This window comes from Daphnia carinata, chromosome 5 (genome assembly GCF_022539665.2).
Source record: "Daphnia carinata strain CSIRO-1 chromosome 5, CSIRO_AGI_Dcar_HiC_V3, whole genome shotgun sequence".
Classification (NCBI taxonomy): domain Eukaryota; kingdom Metazoa; phylum Arthropoda; class Branchiopoda; order Diplostraca; family Daphniidae; genus Daphnia; species Daphnia carinata.
The window spans coordinates 3,669,055-3,690,776 of NC_081335.1; the positions used below are offsets into that span (position 1 = coordinate 3,669,055).

The window sequence follows — 21,722 nt, forward strand, 5'->3', positions numbered from 1 at the left end:
ATATTTTCCTTTGTAATAAAAATTGTCATGTGACAATGCAACTCCTATTCAAGAAATTTTAAGGATTTCTTTTGTGCGATTTTCTAATAGCAATAGTGTTATTTGGATTTCGTTTTTCATTGAATTTGTCTAATTTATCGATAAATACAATCACTTATCTATCGATAACCTATTGTTTGGCAACCCAAATTTTTTCTTTTAATATTGTACGTTTTGTTTTCTATGTATTTTTACTGAATCGAATCGGCCTAATTGGCCAAACTTTCTATAGTTAAGAACCTAGACAATTTCCATAATATTGGAGATGGAAGACAACTCGCATCCTCACCCATCGAAGAGAGGAAGAAAAAGAAACCGTGGAAGGGGACGCACATCAGGAGGTTCGCATGTAAGTCAGTTCTTTTCCACTTAGTTTTTTTTATCCACATTGAGTATGTTTCCTAGTAACCTTATACATTGTGGTAGAGAAAACGAGGAGGGAAAAGTAACAACACAGATCTAGATGAGGATGATGACTTGGATCTTGAACTGGCTTTCAACTCCCTTCCCTCTTTCAGCCTTGATGTCAAACTTAGTTCAGATAAATATGAACATCATTTTGTTCAAGAGATGCAAGGAAAAGGTCAGTTGCACTAATTAAATATGCACACTAGTAATAAGAAGGAATTCTTAATTTTGTTTGTTTTGTTGTTTTTTCAGATTTCACAATTGCATACATTCAAAAAAATGGTTTCAGCACACCTTTACTATTTAAAGACAAATATGGATTGGATATCAAAGTTCCAAAATCTGATTTCTCAGTTGGAGATGTTAGGCAATGTGTTGGTAACTAGATAGCTTACACTAAATGTGTAATGCAAGTTTCCAAACTAATTTTAAATCCTTGTGTAGGCTCTCGACGCATGGTGGATGTCATGGAAGTTGCAACTCAAAGAAATCTAGAAATGACTATGAAAGAATGGCAACAATACTATGAGAGTCCACATAAAGACGGTCGTTTGCTCAATGTCATTAGTCTGGAGTTTTCCCACACTAAATTAGAACACATGGTTCATCCGCCTCATACAGTACTGTTTCTCTTTCTAAAATCACAAGTAACCATGCAAAGAGTATGTTATAAATCATTTTCAATTACAGGTCAGTCTTCTTGACTGGGTAGAGGTTATGTGGCCTCGTGCCCTGAAGGCACTTCAAAAAGACTCTACTAATTCAATGGATGATATGTGGTACCCTAAAGTTCAAAAATATTGTTTAATGAGCGTGGCTGGATGTTACACCGATTTTCACATTGATTTTGGTGGTACTTCAGTCTGGTATCACATTCTTAAAGGCTCGAAGGTATTTGAACAATAAATATTGAATGCTATTGATACGGCCTGATGACGAAAACGGCATTTCAGGTTTTCTGGTTGATACCCCCGACGGAGCGAAATTTGCAATTGTATGAGCAATGGACTTTATCTGGCAAACAAAGCGACATCTTTTTTGGTGATCTGGTCGAGAAATGTGGCCGTGTACATTTGGAGGCTGGCAACACTTTTCTCATTCCCTCTGGATGGATACATGCAGTTTACACACCAACAGACTCTCTCGTTTTCGGTGGCAATTTTCTTCATAGCTTTGCTATCGAGAATCAGTTGCGGATCGCACAGTTGGAAGATAGTACGCGCGTACCTGCCAAATTCCGTTTTCCATTTTACACGGAAATGCTATGGTACGTTCTTGAAAGATACGTTTACACTCTGCTGGGAAAAGACCATTTGGATTTGTCTCAGCTCCAACAGGTATGGCTCTTTATCATTAAAAGCCGTGTATGAAATGACGTTCACTGTTTATTATTTTTTTTTGTTAAGGGGCAGACGCCTATCGAAAAAGCTATTCAAAATCACCAACCACATGTACACTTGACAGCCAATGAATTGCACGGTCTTAGAGCAATTGTGCTCTATTTACATTCGCTGGCACCTACACGCAAGAACGTTCCTGAGCTACTTGTCAATCCCGTCGCGCTTATACAAGACGTTCGGACACTAGTTGAGCAGCATAGGAAGGATCAGACTCATCTGGCCATATCAGGAGTACCAGTTGTAAGGATGCAGCAACCAACCAACTCTAAAAGCAAGAAACTATTACCTAGTTCATCTAGTGCCGCATCACCTCTAGCCCATAAAATGGGCATTGCCTGCAATTCTTCGCGTTCGTCAGTGCCACAAATTACACCCGGCTGTTCCAGTTCTCACGTTTCCGTAATTGTGAAAAGAGAAGTTCTTGATTACAACTTGGAGCATGTAATTGCGAAAAAGGAAGTGCCTATTGCCATTAAGAAGGAGGAACCAGTGGAAGAATCGCAGGAACCCGACAGTGACCCTATCGTAAAGACTGAGGTCAGATACCCACATTCAAAAATGGAATCCCCATTTCCGCACCTGAGAGATCAGCTCAGGCAGCAACAACAACAAGATATGGCAAAAAAGTTGCGGCAGCCTGTCGTTACGCACCATACCACAGTTGGCCGCATTGATTCCCAAGTCCAAAGAAGGAAAGCATCTGGAATTTTACTTGGGCAGTTATCGGATAAGCTCGAATTGATTCTGCGACCGGAAGTTCTCATACCAGTTTTTCAACATCTTTCTATTGCTGATTTACTGGCTTGCATGCAAGTCTGTCGGTCATGGAATCGCTATTCTATTGATCCATCTCTATGGAAGTTGATGGATCTCTCCCATCGGCAACTAACACCTATAATGTTGGCCGGAATTATTCGCCGCCAACCCAGGTGCTTGGTCATGGATTGGTCTTCCTTTTCCCATCAGCAGTGTGCATGGCTTATGGATCGCCTGCCCAACTTAACCACCCTTAGTATGCAAGGCTGTAACGCAAGCGTCCTTGACGCTCTAAAACTTCCTTTGCTGACGCCAGCTGCCCTCAGTCGTGCGTTTCAGCCTAAACTAACGGTCCTTGATCTCAGCTGGGTATCTGGCTTAAATGATATTTTGATAGAGAAGTTTATCTTACCCTCGTCTTTACATCGACTGTCGAACATAAAGCAGTTGGCTTTGGCTGGAAGTCAGCTAACCGACAAATCTTTAATTGCGTTTGCCACATCCTTCCCAGCCCTAGACAGTATTTGTTTAGCTTACTGTTTACAACTTACGTCACATGGATTACGTTCCATGTTAGTTTCGAATAACGGACAGTTAAATCGAATTGATCTAATGGGCTGTACTCAGTTGCTGTCATTTGACTACCCAACACTACAAAAAGAACTTTGCTTGATTAATCCGAGACTTTGTTTGGCTGAAGACATCACGAGCGATTCCCAACCAATTCACCGCTGTTTTCGTTTAAGTTAACCTTCATACATAATTAACAATTGCATGTTTAACGATGACATTTTTTTAAAAACTTTTGTATGTTGTAGAAAGCTCGAATAAATATTACTCTTGTATGACCGAATCCTTTGTATTTCAATCATGTACGCGAGAACTGGCTTCATTTCCCAGCTACAGACGTAATCGCAGCTCCTCCGGATTAACGAAATTATACTCAACGTTAAGATCAGGTGAATTACTTCCTTCGATACCCAAAGTAATATCCGGAGCGTCTAAGACTTCTAAACAAATGGGTTGTACACTTCGACATGAAGCGCCATAGCAGGAGGGGACGAAACACTCTTTATCCGGCGGACACTCACTGTCTGAGCAAGACATCGATGTGTCTACAGAACAAAAAATAACACATTTTGTAGCATTGAGCGAACTGTAATTTCCGCATAGCGGTAACGTAACAGCAAGGTAAATGGCCAATGCACTGACTTACCTAACATCGCCGAGATGCCTGCAACAGAAACAATCAAGAGAATTGCAATTGGACAGAGAGACATTTTGTGCCTACCTTCTTGCACCTTTTCGTTTGCCTTCTGAACTTGGAAAGCTCCAGTATTCCATGACGAACCTGAATCTCACCAAGGTCATTCTAAGGAAGGTCAAGAACCCAAAGTGCTTAAATGTGAACCCTTGGCAGGTAGTATCCGTTAATGATGCAGGTAGGGTGGGATCTCGAAAATTGCCGTGTTAATATCGCATTTCACATTGCATAATTAAAGAATTTATGTTTTCACGGACATAGATGACTTTCGCAGTGTTTTCGTGGGATTCCATTCTTCTGTTTCAAATCTACTACTCTGGTCTGCTCATGGTTCTATTCGTATGGTTTATGACTCTGGCAACTGGCGATTGGACTCTGCTGAGTCCATGGTGTACAAGGATATCCTTGACTCCTTGTAGCCGGCTTGTATACACCACGCGAGTAGCTCTGACATTGTTGAATCTGCAACGCTGTACAGCATGTGCGTCGTCTGCTATTGCGGTACGAATTGTCTTGTGTGTGTCCTGCGTGGTTAATCGACGAATGGTTACATTAGTTAATTGATTTGCATTGAATATAAACAGTTGTTTATTTGAGCAACACATTTCGACAAATAATATTGGATATATTAATGGCGGTTGCAATTGTAAGTTAAACGCGTGAAGTTGTGAAAAAGGTTTGTGTTTGTTTTTTCTATTACTTTTTATTTGCAGGATAAGAAAGTGTTGATTGATGAAGCTTGCTCCACAGCCTTGGAATTCACAAAACTCTATTATGATTGCCTTGACAAAAAGAGAAACGTAACTGAAATGGTCATCATTTGAGCTATGATAAATCTCTTAATTCTCCCTTTTTTAGCTTCTTTGTAAACTGTATATGGAAACGGCGGTCTTAGTTTGGAATGGTAACTCAGTATCAGGAAACATGCAAATTCAATCCTTCCTTGAGAAGCTTCCAGCAAGTGATCATCAAATTGTAAGCTTAGATGCTCAGCCAATCCATGGTATGTTGGCAAATATTGATTGTGTTTATCCTTGTGTATTGTTTGGGGTTAAAATATTTTTTTTTGGATTTTCACATAAAAATGAGACTAAAATATTTTTTTTTATGCAGAAGAAGCAATAAAAGGTCAACCTACTGTAATGGCTGTCATAGCAGGAATTGTCAGATTTGAAAAAAAGCCTGCACAACCATTTTGCCAAAATTTCCTTATTACAGCTCAGGATACAAAATGGAAAGTTGTTTCTGACTGCCTTCGTTTCCAACAAGTCCTTTCCTAAATATGTAAAATACAATAATTCTTTTCTAAGATGTTTATTTTTATTTATTCATGAGCTATCATTAGTAGTAAATAATCACGGATTCATAAACGGTTGGCCAATAAAATAAGACAACGAACTGCTAAATAAATTTAAGTTTCAAGATGCTGCGGGAGGAATGAAAAGGGCACATGTTGAATTCGACCAGAGGACCAGGCCTGAACAAAAAGATACGTAATGTTCTTCGTTTGATGATTAACTCTTACAAAAGAATAATTTAAAAAATGTTACCACAGTGAGTAACGCGCCATTTTCAAAATCAGGTTTGAATTGTATCGTAGATGCCACTTCATCAGGTTCACCCTTTAATATACCACTAGAACGGCAAAGAATGATTTAATATTTTAAAGCCATCAAATTTGTAAAACGTAGACGTTACCATGGAAACAAACTCAACGTTGGCGAGTATCGTGTGCGAAAAAGTGCAACATAATCCGAGCTGCGAAAGGTGACAGCCAATCTCTCGCCTCGAGAGTCCCATGCAAGATCTTGTACCAGTCTGCTTAATCTACTAACCAAGAGCTTATTCTCCATACTTTGTTTTGCAAAATATGACTGTCATACCCCGTTGCTTCCGAAGATTGGGTTTCTGTAAAGTCAGCTACCACAGTTGCCGCTTTAGTGGAACAGATCTGCGCCAATGAGAAAATTTGTAACGTATAAAATTACGAACATTTACACTACCCTATTTGATCAAAAGGCAAATACTTTCGACACGCAATAAAGAGTAGGCTGAGCAGAATCGGCAAAAATAGCTTTGGTTCCACAAGGACTCCATGCTGCTGACTGAACATAACCATTCATCACATCCCATATCTCGGCCGACCATGTTCGGGTTTCCCATATTCTGTACACGGAAATTAGTATGCGGTTTACGTTAGAAATAGCTTAGGCTACCGTACTTGAAAACATTGCCTGGTGTACAGGCTAAAAGGCGATCTCCAGTCGGGCTCCAAGTCAGAAAAGTGTATCCCCCTCCGCGGATTTTCTGAAGAAGGGTAGCTTCACGATTTTCGACGTTCCAAATGTAGAGTGACGAATCTTGTGCGCTACCGGAAGCCAAAAACTTACCCTTTCGCATTGTAATTCCATAAATATAAAAGAGCAAAATGAAAGTGAAAAACCACAAATTTAATTACTTGAGGATCCCAAGCGACGGAATTAATTGATGTTGGATGAGGTAAAGTGGTCAAGCACGAAGCCGATGGGCGAGTTCCTAACGAAGCGGGATCCACCGTCCAAAGAGCTACTCCCGAAGCACAACCGACAGCCAACTGAGCCGAGCACAAGGGCCTAGTTAGAAGAACATTTTGCTGAATTCGGTAAAATGAAAATTAATGTCTAGCTAAGGTGGAGAGGCTAAGGATACCTCCACGACATGGACGAAATATTTTTTTGCGACGAATGGCGGACAACGACTGGAGTGGAAGCGGACCCCGTATACACAAGAACTGTGTCATCTCTAGTAGCCACTGCAAGCTTATTGCAGTGTGGATGCCAGGCAAGATATCTGGCAGGGCTGGTAGACCAATCTTTGGTGTGTGAAAACATAGTGATAGTGTCAATACCAGATGACATCTGAAAGGCAAACCAATAACAGTTTTTAGGCAATGTCACTGCTAGGGAAAAAATTGCTTTTGAGTACATACATTTGAAAGTGGCATGAAAACATGTTGAACCACTTTAACAGTCTTCCAAAGAGTTACTAATCCATAGGTCATTTGGCTTGCTGAATATTTTTTCAAATCCGTTTGTGATAGTAATTCTAAAGCTTGATAGATACCTTGGGTCCTCCTGGAACCAAAATATAACTTTACATCTGTCTTGGTTACAAAATGAAAATGGAAGACTATGAATGAAATTTACCAAGTAAAGAGGAATTGTTTCCATATAGTGATTTTGTCACCATCTTTTATTGGAATGAACGCTAGGGCAGCTTCATTTCTAGGAAATTTGGTAGGTGGTAATACTGGAACATTTATGTTGACTTTTGGTAGTTGGTTTTCCTATGATCATATAAAGTTGGCACAGAACAATTAGCCTTTCGGTGGGAGTAAGGAAACGTTTAGTTGTAGTTTTACCACGTGCGTTTTAGATAGGTCCGTATGAACAAAATCGTCAGCCGCAAATGAGCTATATTCCCGAAAAGATTCCATACCGATTAACTGAGAAGACATATTTCAGGTGGGAGTACTGTTCACAATACGATTTGAAAATCGAAATAGTACTATACAACCGGCAATCAGATTCAAACGTGAGAGCTGTCAAGAGATACAAGTTCTGCTACTACAGCGCCAAGCGGCGTATATTACCACAGCAACCGGTAAATCGATATCATCCGGTCTTGCGGGTTGGTGAGTGCCTGAATGGAGGGGAGAAACAAAATGCTTGTTTAAAGAATAGACGTGAATGTGATTGTGAACAAACTGAAACAAAAATTCGGAAAATACTCATTTGGTTCCCTTAAAAATGTCAGGCCAACCTCCTGTTGAAGAACATTCTAATGACAATAATACCTGTGTTGACCAACAATACAAAACATGGGATATAGTGAAAGCAACACAGGTTAGGATCTTATCTTGTAAAAATTTATTGCTTCATTTTCTAGGTTGTGAAATATAACACTTCCTATTATTTTAGTATGGCATATTCAGCAGATGTAAAGAAATTATAGATGAAGGATATGATGTAAACCAAAGAGATGACGAGAATGTAAGAATATGTTCCTTCAATAAATCCAGTTTATACTGACATGGTATACGTTTTTTAAAGGTGACACTTCTCCATTGGGCTTCAATCAATAATAGGAAAGAACTTGTTAATTTGTATATAAACCATGGTGCCCAGGTTGATGCAGTTGGTGGTAAATTACTTGCCACTCCTTTACATTGGGCTGTCCGGTACATTCGAATGTGTTTCCACATATTATTTAGAAAATCAAAATTTTTCCCTTCACTATTTAGGCAGGGCCATTTAGCCACGGCAATTTTATTGATAAAACATGGTGCTGATCCCATGGTTTATGATGGTGAAGGATTTCAATCACTTCATTTGGCAGCTCAGTTTGGACATACTGCTGTTTGTGCTTATCTTTTATCTCATGGAGTCCCAGTCAACAGTCCAGATATGCAAGGGATGACTCCACTCATGTGGGCTGTCTTCAGGACTACAACGTAAATTTAAAAGCCATATCTGCTATAGATATCTTGTTCCTTACATGAATTCTTGATGATTTTAGTGTTGATCCTGCTCGTTTACTTGCCTCTCTTGGTGCTAGTGTGACTTCTCAGGACAATAATGGCAACACAGCTCTCCATTGGGCAATAGAGTCTCGCAATGTTTCAGCGATATCTTTGCTACTGGACAAGAATGCTTCATTGGATGTTCCCAATGGAAAGGTAAGCCGTCGCTTAAACGTAGGAATAATTGCATTTCGGCCAAGTCTTACCACTAAATTTTACCAGGGTGCAACATGCTTCAAATTGCTAGTCCAAGACAAACCTCCCTGGTTGGGGCCTCGTTTGTTACAGAGAATACTGGATCGTGCAGTTCAGTGCGATAAAGAGGCGCGTGAAGACCACCTTGCGTGCATTAAGGGCTTAAAAAATGCGCGAAATTATAAAGTATTTTGATAAAAGTTGCTACTTTTCATTCTTGTTTAACTAGTCTCACTTCTGTAGAAACTACGGCACTGGTTTCTTGTTGGAAGTCCATTTGTTCTGTTTTTCATTTTGGGTACCTTATTCCAAAGTGCGCTAAACTATTATCTGAAGGCAGCGCTGCTATTGCTGACTATTTTTTGTCTAAACCTATTTGGCCGACTATGTTCCATTTCGTCTGACGCAACTATGGAATCGCTGCCAGTATCCATCTACTTGGCCACAAAGGTATTTCATTGACCTTATCATAATTAAATATCTTCTGCATAAAGATAGTAATTTTCTTTGCTGCAGTGGTGGGTGCTGGTCACTTGGTTTTTATGGTTGGCTTCTAGTGTAGATTGGATAACGAATGTGGCTTTTACTTTGTCCGCTACTGGCCTATGCTATGCTTTTTACAAGACGTGGAATAACGATCCGGGCACAATTTCTCTTTCTCTAGACGAAAAGTATCAAGTGAGTTTCATTTATACGCATGCCAATCTTAACGAAGAGACGCTATAGCCTATCTAAATCGTTTTTAACAGACAATTAAGCAATTGGCAGAGTTTGGTCCCGGTTTTGAACCGCAACATTTTTGTAGCTGCTGTTTATTGAGAAGACCTATTCGTTCCAAACACTGCTCCAATTGTAATAAGTGCGTTGCCCGATTCGATCATCACTGCCCTTGGGTAGGAAACTGCATAGGTATACTAGCCAAACGAAATTCGAAACTATGGTTGTATGTATATGTTTTTATGAATTCTTATTATTCTTTTCAGGTCTTAACAACCATCGCTTCTTTATTTATTATCTTTTTCTACTCTCGGTATCATGTGTGATATTCATTTTTGGAGCCGTAAATTTTTGGAATAAAAAGTGCAACATGCATGCAGGTAGGTGGTGTTTGTACTCGTTGACCCCTCAAAGTATAAGATCAGAATTAATTAATTTTCTTGCAGGACTTGGCGTTCTTTATTGTGACGGATGGGTAACTTTCATGTCCGCCAATGCTGCTTTACATGCAGTATGGGTTACTGCGCTGCTGAGCTGTCAGCTTTATCAGGTAGATGATACGTGATTCTCATGACGTATGATTAGGTGTCATGACGTACTGGGTTATTTATAATTCGCTTGACATATCTATACAGGTTTTAATCCTAGGAATGACAACAAATGAAAGACTTAATGCTTCCAGATACAAACACTTCCACCGGGCTCCTAAAAAAACGTCGTGGCTCAAAAAAACAAAATATTCAAGTCCGTTTGATAGAGGCATTTTGAAAAATGCGGCCGAGTTCTTCCATATACGCATAGGTGGTGGAGGTGGATTCTCCCACCAGCGAACACGTGACGTCGATTGGAAAAATGAATTTAACATGGACAGGTGGATGAATGATGACGAAGACGAGTTAATCCGAAAAGGAAGTGTGAATAATGTTTGAATTACTTTTTATGTTTTGTTGGTTTGTACTCCGTGCTGTTTTTTGTACAATAAAGTCACGTCCAAATGACTTTTTAAATGTTCTGGCAACGACCCCTCCCCCCCGTACAAGTTAACGTTGTACCGCTAGATGGCTGCATAATCATTGTTTCCTCCAGATGACAACTCCAGGGTCAACATTAGACTCGAAGAACTCGAATATCGCCGAGTATTAATGGAGCTTGCGTGCCTCTTGTTGTTTCACTTGTTAACCTACTGACGTTTGGTAAACAGTGCGAACCGCACCAAACCGACGAAGTTTGTTAGGTGAATGTCCTATTGTGCGTGTTAAGCGTAAATTAAATCAAGATGTGGCGTAAATTCACGGCTGATAGCCCGACGACAGACAGACCTGCTGGCATAACAATGGCAGAGGTGTTCTCGCCAATGTTAGAGCCCACTTCACTCGAAGCTACCATTTCAGAATGCTCACTCGAAGCGAAACCGTCTGATATTTTTACACAAAAACTCAAAGAAAGAGTGCTCTCTTGCTGTAAGTTCATAACAATCAATTCTTTAATATAAAATTTTTTAAACAAGCGTAGGCTAATCTCTGTTTTTTTAGGCTACATTATGTTGATTATGTTTATTCCTATTGTCATTTTTGTCCTTGTTTTGGAATATCGGCGACTTATGTTGACTGATCCTGAACCCTATATTGCAAATGGAACATTCCATTTGGCCCATACATCATGTGGACCTGTGCAAGGGTACCCAATTGACATCTTCTTGCTAAAACTTGCAATCACAACATCCTATTTCATCCAGGATGGCGCTAGATGGTGGTTTTGAATTCCTTGGTATTCCATATGCCATTCCTCCTGTTAGCCACAGCAAATCAAAACATGCATCTGATGATGTTGATTATACATGGATGCCTGGGACTCCTCCATTTAGGCTTGAACACTGCTGGAAAGATGTACTGAAATATCCGAAATCGAAACCGCAAGATTGTCTTCAAATACGGCCTTCCTCGAAAGGAAATTTCGAGACTTATGGTAGCCAAGACTGTCTCACTCTTGATGTATATTCCCCTATTATTGGTTACGACACTCCATCGCCGGTGGTTGTTGTGATTGCTATTCCAACCCTGTACGGTGGCTGGACTGATCAAGCACATCAAGGTAAATTTTAACCATTTTATTTTTCCATTTTATTTGCTTTGTATTAATAATTGCCAATTGACCTTGCCTAAATTATAACAGATCAAGCTACTCCGTCCGCTGCGCTAGCTAAGGAGAAAGGTGTTGTATTTGTGGTCCCGCGGTTCCGCCTTGGGCCGATGGGGTTCCTTCCACGCCTCCTTCTTAATGACACCTCGTCTGTTATCAAGGATAGCACTAGCTTCCAGGTTAGGCTAATGTACTTTTTCTTTTTACTTGCATTGCCAGAGGTTATGAAGTAGAAAATTGATTACGGGTTTTCCCGTTTATCAAAGAACTCAGTGTAAATTGTAAATTCCGTTATAGGATTCGGTTCTCCAGGCCCAAAAAACCCAGTTGAAACTTGAAAAGGTAAATCATCTCTTATATTTGTTTTATTTTTCTTCTTTTATAATAATTGGGCAAATTAGTTATACAAAATAAAACTAACGATTTATATTTCATAGTCGTACAACCTTGGCTTGACCGACCTGTTTGCATCGCTTATATGGATTTCATCTAATATTGAGCATTTTGGTGGAGATCCCAGTCTTGTCACGTTACTTGGTTGGGGAGCTGGAGCTGATTTGGTAAACTCCTTGACGACATCCAAGTAAACTTTCGAAATTTTATTTATTTAAAAAAGAGCTTCTTAACATCAACTGTTCGTTTTCGAATTTAGGCACCCTGAAAAACACCCTTATCTTTTCACGCAAGCGTGGGTGACGCACGGTCATTTGACACAAGTTGAAAATGAAGTGCAATTTGATGTATCTAAAAACCGATCTGACTCGGTTTTCAAAGCTGGCTACAACCTATGGTCAAACAGTCCATGCAATTCAAAAAATTCCAGTTACGACCCCCTCTGTTTAATTTCATTGCCACCGCGAAAGATTTTGGAATCAGTTCCGCACGAATGGCTGAAACCTTCCGGTCATTCCTGGCTAGAACCGGATAGTTTTGTTTATCGCCAATCTGCCAAGGCCGTTTGGTCCAAGGGACATCCACCTTACGATTTTCCATTAGGTAAGTTGTTTGAAGGTTCTTTTTTTTTTTTGCATAGTTATGAATGAACCTTTTATAATTGGTTGAATTAAATACGTTTTGCCTTTCTAGTGCTTGGATCCACCGTTCATGGCGATGCTGATACGCTTTCCGACTGTGAGGCGATCGAAAATCAAGTGGCTACCGAAATCGCCACACTTCGCCATTCCAATTCAGCCGAATCGGCTAAATCGACCGAGTCTATCGAATCCGGCGAATCCGCCGAAAATATGATAACCCGCGGCAATTCAACGGACGTCCAAGAGGAGCTTGCCCGGCTAAGCACAACTCAACTGACTTGCCCTCTCTGGAATCTGGCACAAAAAGCCGACCAGTCTTTCAATAGCGGGGTTTTTTTCTACCTGGTCTCGTTTGAGGAGACGGTACCATGTCGGGACGGGACACGCCTGCGCCTGGCCGGAGGGTTGTCGGATATCAGCGCCATCTTAGGACGTTATCGTCATACGGACAAAGCTTCCACTCGTTTCGCATCTCATTTCCAAGACGTTTTTTATGATTTTGTTGTCGACGGGACGTTGCCGGGTAAAGTTCGTGCCAGTCAAGGCCTTTATGATTTTGGAGATATCATGCAAATGAGGACGAGTTATCCACAATGTGCCGCCGTACGGCAATGATTGCCATTCTTTCCAGTTGAATATTAATGACTACTAGTGTATCACTGTCTGCATTCCCGTCGCACTTTTTTATTGGAGCTGGTTTGCACGCATCGAACCCACTGACGCGGGTTTAAGTAATTATGTGAACAATTTCGCACCCAGATTGGCAGCCGTATTTTAACATGACGATAAAAAATTTTAGTTATTCGTATACTTCTTGTCTTCCCCCATTTTAAAAAAATATTATTTAACTTCTAGTCGAGAGTATAAAGCACCGCTCATAATCTCTGTACTCTGTAGTAAAAGGTCCATATATAACTCCCATGTAATACACTTACTTCGGTGGCTGAATCGAAATGCAGTCGTTATGTTGTTGGCAGGCAAGCCTAATTTTTCATTCCTTATTTTTAACGTAACAATGGAAAACTGAATAGCTTCTCCTTGATGACGAGGAGCTATATAAATAATAATTCATCTACGTTCCAAGTACACATAAATTCTAGCTCACTGATCGCCAACCTCCGTCATAGATTCGAATTTTACGTGTTGTTTTTCCTTTCATTTTCTCACGTAAGCATCGCCCAGCAAGTGCCGACCAAGCATGATGCGATTTAAAATTTCACGTCGCTTTGACGCACGCAACGAAACAAAATGAATCGTTGATCAGATTACTCTCATTTTTCTATGTTTGCTGGATATTTTATTCAAAATAAGAAGCACCTATCACACATGATCATAAACTACCCCGACGGACTGCGCGATCGTTCAGTCGTTCGCCTGCATCTTACGGCCGTCCTCGTCCACTTCGACACATCGCATTTTAGACGCCCGATGCAAACTATGGACGACGATTCGGAAGCCGTTTCGGAATGGAAGAAGCTCAAGAAAACTCTGACTGTTAACAAGCCACTTATTCCTCTCAAACTCACCATGTTGCTTTATTATGGCGGTAAACATTTACTGAATGACGTAGTAAAAACACGCTGTCCAATTCATTAATCTACCAATCCGGTTTTTCTTTTCGGCGTGAGTATAGCCTCGTCTCTCTACCTTCCATATTTGACCCTGCAAATGCAACAAGTCGGCCTCAATATCCAGGAAATCGCCATTATCTATTCAGTTTTACCTTTTGTCACATGCATTATGCCGCCATTAGCCGGTTCGTTGATTTACGTTTTGCCCACATGTTGAAGGGAAATTGCATTTCATTTCCATCATTCATAATTTTAGGCATGTTGGCTGACAAGTTCAATCGTTACAAACTGGTTTTAATTCTTTCGGTGTCTTTGGCCATCCTTTTCCACACCCTTTTACTTCACGTGGATGCTCGAATTTCTCCCGAAAATTCCCCAGTGCGCAACATCACGGAAATCCCAGCTTTTGTCTACTGCGGTAGAACAGGCGCCGTGCTCCGGTTTGGGAACGAAAGTTGTTCAACATCAACGACCGAAAAATGGTTCGGGTACTGGACACCATCCGAGTGCCAGCCAGTGGCATGCACGGATTATCAGAACATGCGAATGCGTTTGTGTTCGCCCTTGGGCAATTGTACGCAAATAACGACCAAGTCGACATCGAAGCTCGAAGTGGAACTGGTTCTCGAGACCGTGCTGACAGACACCAAGGACATTTCTGGCGAATGTACTGCTAGAATTCTCGCCCTACAAACTGATCAGACTCCACTTCCGTCGGCATTGCTGTGCAACTGTCTCATTCAGTGTCCTTTGACGTTAATGACATCGTCTGCATTGAACCAAGAGCCTGCAGACGACGCGTTGTTGGATGAAATGAAAGAAAATGAGCGTTTGAAACACAACCGTGGTTTTTGGATGTACTTCGTTTTGCGGATATTGGCTTCCAGTTGCGTGGCCACATCTTTCTCCATGTAATATTTAAAGCTTCTGGTGTTAATGTTGAAGTACTTGCGGTTAACGACTATGAAATCTGTGCAGGTTAGACGCCACGGCTATCACGATGGTAAAGAAAAACGACGGAGACCTTGGAAAACAACGGCTGTTTGGCGTCATTGGACAAGCCGTTTTTGTAAAGATTAACACTTTTCTTACTTGCGAAAAAACAGTGTTCATTTTTATTTGCAGAGCACAGCGAAATTCTCACCCCGATATAGTATAATAACCAAAAAACAAAACGTTGCAATATTTCTAGGCCATGGTCGCCGGGATATTACTCGATTGGACAGTAGAATTGCAAGGTTCTCGTGATTACATTCATTATGGTAAACGAAACATTAAAACCAGAATTTTAAACGTTTAATAACAGGTGACCCCGACTATTCAATTCTGTTCTACATCGCCGATGGCCTTTGCGTTGTGGTGGTCCTGCTGGCGAGCAGGTTGGACGTTGACGTCGAACGGATTGAAAGCGGGAATTTAATGTCCGGTGCAAAAAGACTCATTCGATTAATCGACGTCGATTTCTTCATGTTGATGATGCTCCTTCTGGGCACCTGTTGGGGTTTTCTTGAATCCTTCCTCTTCGTTTTCCTCATGGAACTGAAAGCGAATAGCTATTTGTTAGGTATCAGTCGCACAATCTGTTTAGCATGAGGTCACCTGTCACCGCTGACATTCTACACAGACAACTATTAATCTATTACCAGGAATGACAGTTACCTTGGGCTGCGTCATTGGCGTTCCATTCCTCTACATATCAGACATGATTGTTCGCAAAATTGGCTCGGTGAACGTTTTCGTCATCGCTTTCCTTATCTACTGCATTCGATTTTTCGGCTATTCGCTTATATGGTAATGCATTAGACAGCGTCTAATATTTCTTTGTTGTATCGTTTCATTAATTCGGAAACGTTCTGTTGTGACAAAAGGGATCCTTGGCTATGTCTTCCGTTTGAAGCCCTGGAAGCCGTAACGGTCCATATGATGGCAGTGGCCAGTTCCATGTACTGCGTAGCGGCAGCACCTCCTGGACTATTGGCGACACTCAACGGCGCTGTAGGCTCCATTCATTATTCATTCGGTAATGCTTAATTGATTCGAGGGCAATTTTACCTGTCACTCCTTGTTAAAACTGTTTCAATGGCCTCACTTGTCGTGACAGGACGCGGACTTGGCAGTTTCATCGGCGGAATTCTGATGGCCAACTACGGGACGCGGAACACATTCCAAATCTTTGGTACAGGTGCCGGAATTTGTGGACTGACCTACTTCATCTTACACCGCCTCTATTTAGTTAAAATAGAGAGGCTGAGACTGCGCAGGAAGTCGGGTAATCACGCTCACGTTTTTACCAAGGTTTTCTATTTATTTCTTATTTCTTTTCTTGATAACTGCGTAGAACGGATTGCCGAGGTTATTGCCAGCGGTGTCGAACCCGAGGACGAACCAGAGGAGGAAGAATTTATTATTCCACCTGATAATCTTTTGGGCCGTCGCAAAAGTTGTTTCTAGTGGTTTCAATGTCTTGTAATTAGCAAGCCTATCTGTTCTCCTTGTCAGCACCTGGTGTGCTGATTTCAGATCGTAGTCGACTTCCTTGAGTCATTTCAGCTATGCCTCGATTCGTTGCCGTTAATTTAGAACCTTGACACGCTCGTTGGCGACCTAGTCCCGGTGACTAGCGTTTTTTTTTTTTAATGAAAAAAACAAAACATTGTAATCGCAGCAACATAAAAAATTAATAGAAATTTCTATAGTAACACACATTTGAACAATTGCATGATTGAAAGTGAGTGGCAGCACTGACTTGATGGCGCCTCTATAATCCATTGTCTTACTACATTTGAATTGAATCCACATTCCTCGATTCCAGCCAAACAAAATTAACCGCATAGGGTTAAGAATGCGTGTATTTGAAAAACAAATCATTTGAGATGTACAAATGCACATGAAACGAAATACGTCACATTCGTTTGAAAGGCGTTTGATCGGTTAATCAATTATCACTGTCTGAATGGCTAGATGAGTCTGAATAAGAACCCAGAAGACTCAAGCCTCCTAGAGACGATTTCACGATGGGAGAAGGAGCTGGAGGAGCGGTCGTTGAAGTAGAAGGAGCTGTGGATGAGATAGTGGTGGTGCTGGTAGAAGCTGCGACGGAATTGGGTTTGATTAGCGCCGTCTTAATTTTAACTAGTGGATTGGGTTTCTTATTTTTTTGGGCATTGTTTAAAGGAGCAGCTAGAAGATCAGTCGCTTTAATCGTCAGCATTTTGGCTTGTTTCTTTGGTCGTTTGTCTTCGTCGGACGATCCTCCATCATCGACGAGCCTTTTCACGATCGTGCCATCTTCTCTCGTAGTTCGTTCGCCAAACACGGACCTGTAAACAACAATAATAATAGTAAAACAACGTGTCTGTACTCGCCTGTTAAAGCAGTGAAAAATAAAACGTACTTAATCAACTGTTCGTCTTCGATTTCCGCAGCGGCCGCCGCCGCCGCTTCCGACTGGCGTTGTTCGTCGTAGCGATAAAGCATGTCATCGAAATTGACAACCACTTTGCGTTTGTTCAACTCTTTTAGCTCTTCCAGCGTTTCGACCATTTCAATTTCGCCCCGAGAAGCTTTGGTACGGTTCTCCAGCAGCTGTAAAAATACAAGAAATCAAACGATAAGTTTAGATCAAGACAATTTTTCATTTAAATATTACTTTCATGGGGTTAGTTCGCTCCTCTTCTTTTTCGGCCTCCATCTCGCGGACGGCCTGTTCTTCGGCCAGCTTCAAAGCCATGAAATTACGCGTAGCGCCCGCCTCAACAACGTAATCTGTGCTTTGGGGATCGGTTTTGAATGAAATCTCTGACAAACATCGAGTGCACTAGCATTGAAAATAGTTTAGATTAGTTTCTTTGCACTCCAGAAATTGAAACCATTTTAGAATTTACTTTGATGTAGAAGCGATAGATGCGAATACCCAAGTAATTTTCGTTTTCGACATCTTCTTTCCGGGCGTTGAATTTTTTACCCTTGTAAATATATTCGCCGCACGTCTTGCACCTGAGAGACAAAATTAGAAAAGTTTAAAATTAGTGTCGGAGGATAGCTACTATTATTATTGGAAACGCTATTCGAGCTGGGCTTCAATACTTCATGTTAAACGGCGCCATCAAGCGGACGGTAAACTGCCTGTTTTTAGCTTGGCGGACGCGAGGAATCTTGGACGGATCAAAATCCGGCGGATAGTATTTCTGTCATCGCCGATCAAAAAAGAAAACCAAGACAAACAAAAAAAAGTGCAATTAAAACAAAACATTCTTCATTTTTAACAGACATGCAGCAATGTTAAACGAGCTCGATGAGTTTCCCGCTTTAAAATAACGCGTTTATTGCGCGGCAAGAAGTTGTACATGTTTTTCACGTAAAGACAAGAAAAAAAAAGAAATCGCTTCCACGGGCCATCAACAACCGAAACTGATACGGACAAATTAAACAAAAGGACACAGGTGAAAAGTAAACGATTTTTATCGTTTAATGTAATTGGAAACCAAGGTGCAGAATGTCAAGCCCCTCTGTCTCCGGGAAAAAGAAGAAGACAAAAAGAACCGTGGGGTGTTTGTGTGGGACCAGTAGTGTGATGGGAAAAAAAGGGGAATTAGAAAAGTGAGACTAGATGCAACGGAGGAAACTAAACTGAAATAAGATAATGGATGATTCATATCACGTATCTCTCGTTCTCGTCTAATCGTTTGTTTGTCTGATTGGAGCAGACTTTCGAGGCCCGACGGGACTAAGCATACGATGGGGCTCGAGCGCACCGCGTTGCAGCGAGGTCGTGCAGGCTAGCTTGAGCCGGCGCCAAACCTCGAGTAGAAGCGAATTGGTGACTTTTTTGGCTAGACAGAGAGTGGCCGCCACGGCAAAGATGACGTTGTAGAGCAGGACCAGGTAGAAGTTGCCGAGCCACTCGATGCGTCCATAGTTGCCCAACAGATCAAAGTTGCTGATGCCCAAAATGCGTGATAACAATGGTAGAGCCGAGCTCAGCACCAAGACTAGTCCACAATTGACTATCAGCTGCGTCAGTGGCGTGTTCCTGGCCGTCGGTCGGATGCCCGATAGAAAGGGCAATGTGTAGAGGCCGACAGTGGAAGCTGCCAACAAGTAGCCGATTAGGACCACTTCAATCACGGCACCAATCAGACCTAATTTTGAGAGGGAACTGAGCCCGAGCGGAAACTGCTCGCGAGTGGCCAGCGGCAGGGCTTTAATTCCCACCAACAACTGCAGAGTATTCTGAAGAACATTGAGCAAAGCAGCCATGGTGAGGGCCAGCAGCAGAATCATGGCCAGTGGGTAGATCAGACGTCGCAGGACGGGCGACGACCGTCTCTGTTGATTCAACTTGAAACGCTGCGCTTCCAGCGCCACGAGCTTCGATTCAAGAACTTTGCGCGCTTGACGGCCTTGTCCGTTGAGTTGCTTTTCGGGGGATTTCATTTTAAGTCTTTCGCGGATGCACGATTCCTCAAACAGGACGGCATAGTATTCGTCGTTCACGTCCGACAAAAAGTTGGGCCGAATTATGATCTGGCCGAGCACGGTGAAAAGGCGTGCAAAGCCAAGGGGTGTGCACAACAGAAGTAAGAGAACGCCGAGGAACGAAAGACACGAGTACAAAAATGGCAAGTAGTTCCACACATTGAAGAAAAGTTCAACGGCGGATTGGCTTTTGTCGATCAACGCGCACAACACAAACGCTATGCCCAAAACGAGGATGGCCAGCATCAACTGGATTAGGCAGGCTTCATAAACCCTGCCAATCAACCCCTGCTGGCTTCCAATTCCTTCAGATTCACTGAAGAAGTATGCGAAGGGCAGAAGGAAGAAGATGGACAGGTTTGAAAACAGAAAGACGTGATTCCACAGCCCATTGATAAGTGACGAGTTGAGCCACTTCACATAGTAGCTGCTGGGGTAGAGCAGCAGAATTTCATTGCTGAGGATAGAGATGGGCAGGAGGAGAGCTGCCCCTACCGCCACTGTGAGTGCAAAAGTGCACATTCCCAGGCTGATTCTGTGTACTGTCGCTTCACCATTGTCTGGATCCAATTTGTCTTCGTGCTTCTCCTTGTGCAGGTATGTTCTCAGGACGAGGTAACTGACCACATAGAGGATACCGAAGAGGAGCAAGAAAATGATGTACTCCCGAACGGTGGAGTGGAACGCCTGTTCCTCAGGATCTGCTTCTTCTTCCATGTTAAATTGTCAGGGGGGAACCAATTCGCAACGAGCCTCATCGTATGCTTTTTACAAACGTCGCCGCGCCGCCATGACACATGGAAACTGAATAAATCCCACTCAATATCAAGGTCTCTGTGACATCGCTTCATATAATAGCAAACGGGATACTTACATTCAAAACTTTTCGTTCCGACATTTTCCTTCAGTCAGGTCAGTGTTATGCCCAGGTAGTAAAATACAAGTTTCGGCCGACGTTTAAGACAACGGAATGTATTGTCTTACGCAACTCGAGACGAAGGAGCGTCACTCAAAAAAACCTGGTTGAAACGTCTGCTGGGAAAATGCTACGACACTTGCGTCACCTATTGGATAAACATTAAACTTCCTAACCTTATCCAACCCATCCATGCTTCCGGCTGGAATGGGCGGAATGCCTGAGCCCATGCATTCTTCCTAACCACATAAAAAACTACAAAACAAAATTATGATATAAATGAAGTCAATAGTATGAAGTTATCACGGCTTATTCTAAAGGCACCCGAGTCGATTAGAATATTAAACGAGGGAGCTGAAGCATGAAAACAAAACCAGGCGCTTAGCGGATGCAAATCTCCCTCAAAGTTCTCTCGGATGAATAATCAGGTTATGCCTTCGCAGTTGCAGCCTCACGAACTGTTCCAACCCTCTCCCGACGTTTCTTGACGTCTATGTATATGTATGTTGATGCTCCCCTCAGTCTAAGCCTTTATACCGCTTAGTATTCGGATATACGTTGATGGCCCTCTTCTTTTTTTTTTTAAAAAGTAAGAAAAAATAATAGACCAATTACAGATGCCGTAAGTTGCAAAGAAAAGCACCGACGGAAAAGAGCCAATGGCAGGAGACTTTTCTCAAAACAGGAATAGCAGAAGACATTTCTCGAAAATGCAAAACGTGCTCACTCGTCTCCTACTGATTTTTACTTATCAAACAGATTTACATACAGTAAAAGAACAGATCCGAAAGAGAAAAGATTGATGAACTTTCGATTTCGACGGAATGGTAGTGCTCCTTCTATTTCAATTATTCTAATACCTTCAGCTGTCAAAACTGGATGCTGTCGATGTGCCCGGCTGTTTCAGACGGTCGTCGAACTGCTTTCCTTTCTCCCTAAGTCCATGGGCGCCTTTATTTCACAAGACGCTTTCGATTGAGAGCACAAGCTTTTCGTGACAGTTTGACAAGGCTGAGATTTCAAATAAAGACGTCTACTTTTTTTTTTTAGTTCCTCAGATGAGTTGAACATTGGCTAACAGGCCTCAAGAATTTACGACTAATGTCAAGCTGCTCATGGTATGATGGTCGACATGATGCAATGTCTCCCAAGAAAAGGAAAATCGTCATAACGACGTCCAAATTTTTTTAGTGCAGAAAACAACGAACACGAGATTATGTTCCGTCTTCTGAAGAAAAGGAAAA

The 21,722-nt window shown here is 41.7% G+C and overlaps 8 protein-coding genes and 1 long non-coding RNA gene across 13 annotated transcripts; 5 read left to right on the forward strand and 4 right to left on the reverse strand.

Moving 5' to 3' along the window:
• Nucleotides 1-168: 168 nt before the first annotated feature.
• LOC130696575 (jmjC domain-containing histone demethylation protein 1-like) lies at nt 169-3,456 on the forward strand. Of its 2 annotated transcripts, none has more exons than XM_057519658.2 (7): nt 169-388; nt 466-622; nt 700-825; nt 892-1,067; nt 1,138-1,338; nt 1,401-1,784; nt 1,854-3,456. In XM_057519658.2, the coding sequence occupies exons 1-7, from the start codon at nt 305-307 to the stop codon at nt 3,351-3,353; spliced, it is 2,628 nt and encodes an 875-aa protein (XP_057375641.1). In that variant the 5' UTR covers nt 169-304; the 3' UTR covers nt 3,354-3,456. The 2 variants fall into 2 exon arrangements, with proteins under 2 accessions (XP_057375641.1, XP_057375642.1); XM_057519659.2 differs by having other exon boundaries at nt 1,860-3,456.
• On the reverse strand, nt 3,208-4,068 carry LOC130696679 (uncharacterized). Its single transcript, XR_009002678.2, has 3 exons — nt 3,820-4,068; nt 3,442-3,718; nt 3,208-3,354 (listed from the first exon to the last, which is right to left on the reverse strand). It is a non-coding gene; the product is annotated as an uncharacterized LOC130696679 (long non-coding RNA).
• A 296-nt stretch (nt 4,069-4,364) lies between these two features.
• LOC130696662 (NTF2-related export protein 1-like) lies at nt 4,365-5,178 on the forward strand. Its single transcript, XM_057519767.1, has 4 exons — nt 4,365-4,513; nt 4,581-4,667; nt 4,726-4,870; nt 4,981-5,178. Exons 1-4 carry the CDS (start codon nt 4,499-4,501, stop codon nt 5,145-5,147), a joined length of 414 nt encoding a protein of 137 aa, XP_057375750.1. The 5' UTR covers nt 4,365-4,498; the 3' UTR covers nt 5,148-5,178.
• Nucleotides 5,179-5,184: 6 nt separating this feature from the next.
• On the reverse strand, nt 5,185-7,466 carry LOC130696622 (aladin-like). 3 transcript variants are annotated; one of them, XM_057519721.2, is made up of 11 exons: nt 7,268-7,466; nt 7,053-7,192; nt 6,836-6,980; nt 6,556-6,764; nt 6,326-6,479; nt 6,089-6,258; nt 5,895-6,033; nt 5,751-5,818; nt 5,566-5,685; nt 5,418-5,502; nt 5,185-5,344 (listed from the first exon to the last, which is right to left on the reverse strand). In XM_057519721.2, the coding sequence occupies exons 1-11, from the start codon at nt 7,361-7,363 to the stop codon at nt 5,279-5,281; spliced, it is 1,392 nt and encodes a 463-aa protein (XP_057375704.1). In that variant the 5' UTR covers nt 7,364-7,466; the 3' UTR covers nt 5,185-5,278. The 3 variants fall into 3 exon arrangements, with proteins under 3 accessions (XP_057375704.1, XP_057375703.1, XP_057375702.1); XM_057519720.2 differs by having other exon boundaries at nt 5,566-5,694; XM_057519719.2 differs by having other exon boundaries at nt 5,566-5,697.
• Nucleotides 7,467-7,515: 49 nt separating this feature from the next.
• On the forward strand, nt 7,516-10,338 carry LOC130696598 (palmitoyltransferase ZDHHC17-like). 2 transcript variants are annotated; one of them, XM_057519687.1, is made up of 12 exons: nt 7,516-7,751; nt 7,827-7,898; nt 7,959-8,086; nt 8,150-8,359; nt 8,425-8,584; nt 8,651-8,809; nt 8,867-9,073; nt 9,140-9,301; nt 9,373-9,532; nt 9,607-9,720; nt 9,787-9,890; nt 9,976-10,338. In XM_057519687.1, exons 1-12 carry the CDS (start codon nt 7,656-7,658, stop codon nt 10,267-10,269), a joined length of 1,866 nt encoding a protein of 621 aa, XP_057375670.1. In that variant the 5' UTR covers nt 7,516-7,655; the 3' UTR covers nt 10,270-10,338. The 2 variants fall into 2 exon arrangements, with proteins under 2 accessions (XP_057375670.1, XP_057375671.1); XM_057519688.2 differs by lacking the exon at nt 9,140-9,301.
• Nucleotides 10,339-10,616: 278 nt separating this feature from the next.
• On the forward strand, nt 10,617-13,471 carry LOC130696595 (neurotactin-like). Its single transcript, XM_057519685.2, has 8 exons — nt 10,617-10,800; nt 10,873-11,017; nt 11,076-11,431; nt 11,513-11,658; nt 11,777-11,821; nt 11,917-12,062; nt 12,132-12,475; nt 12,566-13,471. Exons 1-8 carry the CDS (start codon nt 10,617-10,619, stop codon nt 13,126-13,128), a joined length of 1,929 nt encoding a protein of 642 aa, XP_057375668.1. The 3' UTR covers nt 13,129-13,471.
• Nucleotides 13,472-13,867: 396 nt separating this feature from the next.
• On the forward strand, nt 13,868-16,924 carry LOC130696596 (major facilitator superfamily domain-containing protein 6-like). Its single transcript, XM_057519686.2, has 10 exons — nt 13,868-14,059; nt 14,147-14,269; nt 14,341-14,995; nt 15,063-15,153; nt 15,277-15,322; nt 15,391-15,648; nt 15,731-15,875; nt 15,953-16,104; nt 16,186-16,353; nt 16,423-16,924. Exons 1-10 carry the CDS (start codon nt 13,942-13,944, stop codon nt 16,533-16,535), a joined length of 1,869 nt encoding a protein of 622 aa, XP_057375669.1. The 5' UTR covers nt 13,868-13,941; the 3' UTR covers nt 16,536-16,924.
• On the reverse strand, nt 16,916-20,597 carry LOC130696643 (splicing factor YJU2-like). Its single transcript, XM_057519748.2, has 6 exons — nt 20,437-20,597; nt 18,171-18,271; nt 17,969-18,080; nt 17,734-17,901; nt 17,479-17,669; nt 16,916-17,404 (listed from the first exon to the last, which is right to left on the reverse strand). The coding sequence occupies exons 1-6, from the start codon at nt 20,458-20,460 to the stop codon at nt 17,020-17,022; spliced, it is 981 nt and encodes a 326-aa protein (XP_057375731.1). The 5' UTR covers nt 20,461-20,597; the 3' UTR covers nt 16,916-17,019.
• Nucleotides 18,384-20,402, reverse strand: LOC130696614 (protein Lilipod-like). The gene has a single exon (XM_057519710.2). It carries the CDS (start codon nt 20,277-20,279, stop codon nt 18,762-18,764), a length of 1,518 nt encoding a protein of 505 aa, XP_057375693.1. The 5' UTR covers nt 20,280-20,402; the 3' UTR covers nt 18,384-18,761.
• Nucleotides 20,598-21,722: the final 1,125 nt, after the last annotated feature.

What these genes read in the sequence shown, in the direction of transcription:
- LOC130696662 (XM_057519767.1), top strand. An exon ending in GCCTTGACAAAAAGAGAAAC is followed by an intron (nt 4,668 to 4,725) that starts GTAACTGAAATG and finishes TCCCTTTTTTAG; the next exon opens with CTTCTTTGTAAACTGTATAT. An exon ending in AGATGCTCAGCCAATCCATG is followed by an intron (nt 4,871 to 4,980) that starts GTATGTTGGCAA and finishes TTTTTTATGCAG; the next exon opens with AAGAAGCAATAAAAGGTCAA.
- LOC130696622 (XM_057519719.2), bottom strand. Translation starts at nt 7,363, where the DNA reads ATGTCTTCTCAGTTAATCGGTATGGAATCTTTTCGGGAATATAGCTCA. An exon ending in CAATCTTCGGAAGCAACGGG is followed by an intron (nt 5,698 to 5,750) that starts GTATGACAGTCA and finishes GCTCTTGGTTAG; the next exon opens with TAGATTAAGCAGACTGGTAC. An exon ending in ACGTTGAGTTTGTTTCCATG is followed by an intron (nt 5,503 to 5,565) that starts GTAACGTCTACG and finishes TTGCCGTTCTAG; the next exon opens with TGGTATATTAAAGGGTGAAC.
- LOC130696575 (XM_057519658.2), top strand. Translation starts at nt 305, where the DNA reads ATGGAAGACAACTCGCATCCTCACCCATCGAAGAGAGGAAGAAAAAGA. An exon ending in TCAAGAGATGCAAGGAAAAG is followed by an intron (nt 623 to 699) that starts GTCAGTTGCACT and finishes TTGTTTTTTCAG; the next exon opens with ATTTCACAATTGCATACATT. An exon ending in AGATGTTAGGCAATGTGTTG is followed by an intron (nt 826 to 891) that starts GTAACTAGATAG and finishes ATCCTTGTGTAG; the next exon opens with GCTCTCGACGCATGGTGGAT.
- LOC130696614 (XM_057519710.2), bottom strand. Translation starts at nt 20,279, where the DNA reads ATGGAAGAAGAAGCAGATCCTGAGGAACAGGCGTTCCACTCCACCGTT.
- LOC130696596 (XM_057519686.2), top strand. Translation starts at nt 13,942, where the DNA reads ATGCAAACTATGGACGACGATTCGGAAGCCGTTTCGGAATGGAAGAAG. An exon ending in CATGTTGCTTTATTATGGCG is followed by an intron (nt 14,060 to 14,146) that starts GTAAACATTTAC and finishes GCGTGAGTATAG; the next exon opens with CCTCGTCTCTCTACCTTCCA. An exon ending in TCATTGGACAAGCCGTTTTT is followed by an intron (nt 15,154 to 15,276) that starts GTAAAGATTAAC and finishes CAATATTTCTAG; the next exon opens with GCCATGGTCGCCGGGATATT.
- LOC130696598 (XM_057519687.1), top strand. Translation starts at nt 7,656, where the DNA reads ATGTCAGGCCAACCTCCTGTTGAAGAACATTCTAATGACAATAATACC. An exon ending in ATATAGTGAAAGCAACACAG is followed by an intron (nt 7,752 to 7,826) that starts GTTAGGATCTTA and finishes CTATTATTTTAG; the next exon opens with TATGGCATATTCAGCAGATG. An exon ending in TTGGGTAGGAAACTGCATAG is followed by an intron (nt 9,533 to 9,606) that starts GTATACTAGCCA and finishes TATTCTTTTCAG; the next exon opens with GTCTTAACAACCATCGCTTC.
- LOC130696643 (XM_057519748.2), bottom strand. Translation starts at nt 20,460, where the DNA reads ATGTCGGAACGAAAAGTTTTGAAT. An exon ending in CGGAACGAAAAGTTTTGAAT is followed by an intron (nt 18,272 to 20,436) that starts GTAAGTATCCCG and finishes CGGCGATGACAG; the next exon opens with AAATACTATCCGCCGGATTT. An exon ending in AGCGAACTAACCCCATGAAA is followed by an intron (nt 17,670 to 17,733) that starts GTAATATTTAAA and finishes GTATTTTTACAG; the next exon opens with CTGCTGGAGAACCGTACCAA.
- LOC130696595 (XM_057519685.2), top strand. Translation starts at nt 10,617, where the DNA reads ATGTGGCGTAAATTCACGGCTGATAGCCCGACGACAGACAGACCTGCT. An exon ending in AGAAAGAGTGCTCTCTTGCT is followed by an intron (nt 10,801 to 10,872) that starts GTAAGTTCATAA and finishes CTGTTTTTTTAG; the next exon opens with GCTACATTATGTTGATTATG. An exon ending in AGGATAGCACTAGCTTCCAG is followed by an intron (nt 11,659 to 11,776) that starts GTTAGGCTAATG and finishes ATTCCGTTATAG; the next exon opens with GATTCGGTTCTCCAGGCCCA.